This window comes from Temnothorax americanus, unplaced genomic scaffold (assembly GCF_048541705.1).
Source record: "Temnothorax americanus isolate GAGA-0224 unplaced genomic scaffold, ASM4854170v1 Scaffold48, whole genome shotgun sequence".
In the NCBI taxonomy this organism is placed as follows: domain Eukaryota; kingdom Metazoa; phylum Arthropoda; class Insecta; order Hymenoptera; family Formicidae; genus Temnothorax; species Temnothorax americanus.
Genome location: NW_027509635.1, coordinates 116,495 through 122,861, shown reverse-complemented (window position 1 = coordinate 122,861; position 6,367 = coordinate 116,495). Strand labels below are relative to the sequence as shown.

Genomic DNA, 6,367 nt, shown 5'->3' with positions numbered 1-6,367 from the left:
TGCCGTATTTTACCGTATTTGATATTATTCTGCCGTATTTACCGTATTTGATTTTATTTGACCGTATTTGACCGTATTTGATATTTTTCCGCCGTATTTACCGTATTTGATATTATTCCGCCGTATTTACCGTATTTGATTTTATTTTGCCGTATTTGATATTATTCCGCTGTATTTACCGTATTTGATTTTATTTGACCGTATTTTATCGTATTTGATTTTATTCCACTGTATTTTATCATATTTGATTTTATTTCGCCGTATTTTACCGTATTTGATTTTACTTCACCTTATTTTACCGTGTTTGATTTTATTTCAACGTTTTTTTACCGTATTTCATTTTATTTCGCCATATTTACCGTATTTGATTTTATTTGACCGTATTTGATTTTATTTCGCCGTATTTTACCGTATTAGATTTCATTTCACTGTATTTTACCGTATTTGATTTTACTTCGCCGTATTTTACCGTATTTGACTTAATTTCACCGTTATTTACCGTGTTTGATTTTATTTCAACGTTTTTTACCGTATTTGATTTTTTTATTATTTAATTTTACCAAAATGGCCCTCAAAATTAGAGAGTAGAATGCATGTACGGCCAATCTCTTGGCCGGTATTCATAATCAGATCTTATTTCAAGACCGTCTTAAGTAATATCTTATGATGCTGATACGGCTCTGTGATTGGTTAATGACATGTTAAGATTGTACTTAAGATGGTTTTAAATATAAGAACCGACTATGAATACCGGCCTTTTCTGTCTCTTTTCGACCAATATTACGGTGTTGAATAGAAAGAGATAGATATTGGTTGCACATCTCTATTCTTTTCTAGACCGCCTTTATGTCGATGAAAACAATCAAAAGCGTCACATGTAAACACACGCTCTCACGGACGACGACGAATTTGAATCAACAGACACGGTAGTGTTTCGCGCCAAGTACACGCGGAACGATAACCTGAAACGTAAACAATAACTTTCGACACACGCTGTTTCGGCTTGTGCACATAGTGAGCTGCGATTATCATATTACTGCGGCATACTTATCCGAGCTATTCGGATTCGATCAGATAGAGTTTATTCTTGCCATTCGATAAGGTTAGTAAAAAAAAATTACTGCTACAATATTGCCTAATGAAAATAAGTCTGTTAATATTAATAAATAATAAGTGTAATTTTTTTATTTTTAAGAAGTCAATAATATAAAAATTAGTGACATTCAATGTCAGTTATCAGTAAGATATTATCGATGTTGATATTTAATAAGTATATTAGTTGTGTAATAACATTAATCATCAGTATTTCAAAAAGTATATAAAATTGATTGCCTTTGTTTTTAATAATATTTTTTAAATCACACACACACACAAACTACTTGGTAAAGTTTTTTAATAAATCTAAGTGGTTTGGTGAAGTAGAATGTTTTACTCGAACATTATATTTATTTTTTAAATGGTTATTTATTTACATCTAATGTATAATATATAGGGTGTCCCATTTTATTTGCACTCCTCAAATATCTTATAAATGACATGTTCGTGTTTCAGACAAAATTTATTTAGTTCTGAGAGGGTCATAAAAAAACTATTTGTTTGATGTTAGATGAAGATATTAAGATCACGCAAAGGTTACTATGGTTATAATTGAAGAAGTCCTAATCGAAAAAGGATTTGTAACTAATATTTCGAAAACATCTCGACGTCAACTATATAGATACGCCAGGTTCCTATTTTAAAAAGTCAAAGTGATCTTAAACGCCTTCATTCAAAAGTTAAATGAACAGTAGTTTTTTATGATTTCTACAGAACCAAACAAATTTTGTCTGAAATATTTTTTATGAAAATGCAAGATGTCATGCAAATGCAAAATCGAGATAGGCAATTAAAATAGGACACCATGTATATATAAATGATGTATCTTTTTAAATATTTTTTCATTTACTTTAATTTCAATATATCTTCTTCATATAATTAAATATTTGGAGCAATTAACTTTTTGCTGTTTTTTAATATAATTTAATAATAATAATAATAATAATAATAATAATAATAATAATAACGTAAAGATTAAAAATCTAATTTAAATTTCTTTGCAAAATTTAGATTTTAGAATATTTTTTCCAAGATGTTTTGCTAACATCATTGTCTTTGTAAAATCATTAATTAAATCTTTTTCTAATTTGCCCTACTTGCTTTAATTTATATTTTTGTCTAAATCATTGTTTCTAATTTTCCTCACTCACATAATTTATTGATTTTAAAGGATGTTTTCTCTTGTACAATTTGATAATGGTGAATATTCTATTTTACCATCTAAACGAGTAAAACTCGTCCAGGGAAAGAATTGTATTGTCAAATATACTGGAGGTGGAAAGTACAATGCTGATTTAATAGATTCTTCTGGTAAGAAAAGTTATTATACGATTTTGAATAATTATAACAATAATTTTTGAAAATTTTTGAATGCAATGAACATTAAGAAGTTTTTTAACTAGTTTTTTAACTTTTATTCTTTCTTAACTTAGTTTAATATTATTATTGAGCAATAACATACATTGATTTGTTTATTGTTAAAACTATTTAATTATTTCAAAATTTTCTTTTGTTACATATGATAAAATTTTTATCTTTTTTATTTATTTCATTGAGAATATTCGACGTTTTTTTTACTTTTTTGTAATTTTAATATTAATCTAAAATTAAAAATATTTTTTCAGATGCTAAGGATAATTTAATTGAGCTTAAAACAAAACTAGAACAAAACGAGAGCCTGATTCATGAGGAAAATTCTTCTTTATCTCACTCGTCAAATAAAAGAAGTAGTCGGTTATCTAATTCTTTCCAAAGTCATGAAATTAAAAAAATGGGATTCTCTACGTCAATAAATAATAACTCACTAGATGTTTCGAATTTAGAAATATCAAATATTTCTGCACATAATTTATCGACCGATTTGAGTAACAATATATCAGAAAGTAGTGCTTCCCCTAGTGGATTTACAGATGAATTGGATTTATTCGGACCGAACTGGCCCGATATAGCTACTGAAGAAAAATGTCAAGATGTCAATTCTAACGAAGAAAATTGTAATTCTAAAACCATTATACAAGACAATTCGAGTAAGGACAATGAAAACGATATGAGTCAAAATAATGATAATGATGAAAATGATCCAAGTTATGATCCAAGACAGAGTACTCACAGTGCTACATCTGAAATGTCTTCTGTAATTGAAAAATCTTCAATAAAAGAAAAATCTTCTTCATTTGATGATGGCTGTCCACTTGATATTCGTAAATTGATAGTTCCGACAACTACTTCTGAAAAAGGAAAGGCAAAGAAACATTTCTGTCCATTTTGTAACACTTTGCAAACAAAATTCGCAAGACACCTCCAGCTAAAACATAAGAGTGAAGAAGAAGTAAAAAAATTCATTTACTTACCAAATAAAAATAAAGAGAGAATTAAAATTATCGACACCTTACGTAAAAGAGGAGACTTTCTTCATAACACAAAACCCGAATTAAACTCTGGTGTTTTAATAGTACCGAGACAGCGTCAAGAAAAATCAAAGAATTCTGTAGAAGATTATGTGTGCTGCGCAACATGTAGAGGGTATTTTGCACGAAACACAATTCGTTTTCATTCCTCGAAGTGTAATAAATTTCGTAAAAAAGGAGCTCATGACATTCTTTCTTCTGGTCGACGTCTAGGTGGATACATGCATCCTTGTGCTAATAATACATTGCGTCGATATGTCTTTTCAATTCTAAGAGATGATGATGTTTCAAGATGTATCAAATATGACGAACTCATCATACAGTTTGGCAATAAATTATGTGAGAAATACACGTTGACTCATCAACATGACATGATTAGAGCACAACTCCGCTTATTGGGACGCTTTAAACTAAAAATAATGGCACTTGACAATGAAATCTATGAATTTAAAGATACATTTAAACCACAAAATTTTGATAAAGCTATAAATAGTTTAAGAAAAGTAGCTAATTGGGATGTAAATATTATGTGGTTTCAAACACCAGCTGTCGCTCAAAATCTTACGACTCTGATAAAGAAATTTGCATATAAGCTCAGAACTGAATGCATAAAAAATCAAGACTACGAGAGAAAAAAGTCTGTAGAAGAATTTATATTATTATGGGAAGAAGAAGTTCCCACGCTTATCAACAAAAAAGCTCTTGAGGATCAAACAAATCAGAAACGCCGAAAAAAAATAGTTCTCCCCTCTAAGCAAGATATCAAATTGTTGTATGATTACTTAAAAAAAGAGTGTAATACTTGCCTTGAGATTTTGGACGATGGATTCAATTTAAATGCATGGACTCTTTTAACTCAGTGTACGCTTATTTTTATTCAAATCTTTAATCGTCGTTGAGCTGGAGAAATTGAGCGATTGACATTGATTAATTATCAGAATAAAGAAGTATTAGATGAAAATGTCGACCAAGAAGTTTATAAACAATTATCCGATTCTACAAAAGAATTTGCTAAGCAGTTTGCTCGGTTAACACTTCGAGGAAAATTGGGTAGAACTGTTTCTGTATTACTTAACCCATTCGTAATTCAGTGTATTGAAACTATTCTTAAATTTCGAAAATCCGCTGGGGTAAGCTCTGATAATGAGTATATATTCGGTTTACCTCATACCAAGAGATTATCTAAAAAATATCTGAGAGCGTGCCCTTTGATGCGTCGTTTTGCTAATGAATGCGGTGCACTCATTCCATGTGCATTACGTGGTACTACGTTAAGAAAGCACATCGCCACATATACTTCCATGTTAAATATTGAAGAATGTCAGGTTGACCGTCTTGCTAATTTTATGGGTCATCATAAGGACATTCATAAAAATATCTATAGAGTGCCTGTACCAGTAGCTGAAATGACTGATGTTTCACGATTGTTGATGGCAGCCATTGGTGATGATGATGAAGAGAATGACAAAGAATATAGCGATAATCACGAAAACAGTGATAGCAGCGACGAGGAAAATGATGATGTTACTCCAGCAATGATTGAACGTACTAACACTATTATGGATCATACATCTACATTTCACGGTGAAAGCAGTTCTGCTTCTCTGTCAACAAGTAATTCCACAAAATCCAAATGTCGCAACAGTAAGATTTATTATTTTTATTTTAAGTATTATTTTATTATTTCTATTATGGAAACATAGTAAATGTTACTGGTACTAATTACTAATATCTGAAATTTCAGCTTCGCATTTTGGAAAAATGAAGAAAACTAAATGAAATAATGACGAAATACAGGCACTAACTAATTATTTTGGAAATCTAGAAGAACTACCAAAAAATCCATCTTTATCAGACTGCAGAAAAGTTATTCTTAAATACAAGAGAATATTAGGTCGAAGAACACCCCAGCAAGTCGTAACATTTATAGATAATCTAAGACGAGCCAAAAATCGTAAAAAGTCCTCTACATGTTCAAAAAATCCGTTTTTTTAAATTATTATTTATATAAATTTACATTTCGTTAAAATTACTTTCAAAATACAAATTATTTTATATACGATCTATTAATTTTTTGCGTTAACACGTTACGATTGTAATGTTATTATTTTTTATAAAAAATTATTGATCTGGCATGTTCAGTTTTTTTTTTTTTAAATTTAAATAGAATATATTATTGAAGAAAAAAGCCATACGTAGACAGTAAAGTAAAAACAAGAAGTTTCCAAATTTTTGTTTTAAATGTCTTTAGATTTAAAATGCTCCAAGCGATTTATATTTCGAATGACGGAAATGTCGACTTCGATGAGATAACAATACTTTTACTCCTAAAAATAATCGTTTATAAAAGATATATATTTTTACATGTAATGTAACATATTACATTTTAATATAAATGTTCCTAAATAAAATAAATGATATATCTAACTTGCTTCTAAATTTATTTAAATCGAATTATCTTTCTATAAATGTCCTCAAACTCTCAACGTCCTCAAAGTATACGTAGAAACATGTAAACCTAGTTAGACATAATTTCCGAAATATAGGGTAACTCAGGGGAATATGCCACACTTAACAAAAATTTGACTTTTTTCATATTTTTCTTTTTCCTTGAACTATCTTTGCATACTGGTCTCCTTCTTCCTTCTTTTATCTGTTATTTGTATATGATTTTAATAAAATATTTTGATTGTTTAAAAAAGAAATAAAAAAGTGGCATATTACCCAACCATATAGGTAATATGCCACATAATATAAGGTAACATATCACATACAAACATGTAGTAATTTAACTTCAAAAGTTACTTTATTCATAAAAACTATTCGGCAATTAAAGTTAGCTCATGAATGTAATGTATTTTCCT

General features: G+C 29.1%; 1 protein-coding gene across 1 annotated transcript; it reads left to right on the top strand.

Moving 5' to 3' along the window:
- Nucleotides 1-534: 534 nt before the first annotated feature.
- LOC143903528 (uncharacterized) lies at nt 535-5,837 on the top strand. The gene is made up of 4 exons (XM_077417173.1): nt 535-1,102; nt 2,267-2,406; nt 2,721-5,147; nt 5,248-5,837. The coding sequence occupies exons 3-4, from the start codon at nt 4,715-4,717 to the stop codon at nt 5,280-5,282; spliced, it is 468 nt and encodes a 155-aa protein (XP_077273299.1). The 5' UTR covers nt 535-1,102; nt 2,267-2,406; nt 2,721-4,714; the 3' UTR covers nt 5,283-5,837.
- Nucleotides 5,838-6,367: the final 530 nt, after the last annotated feature.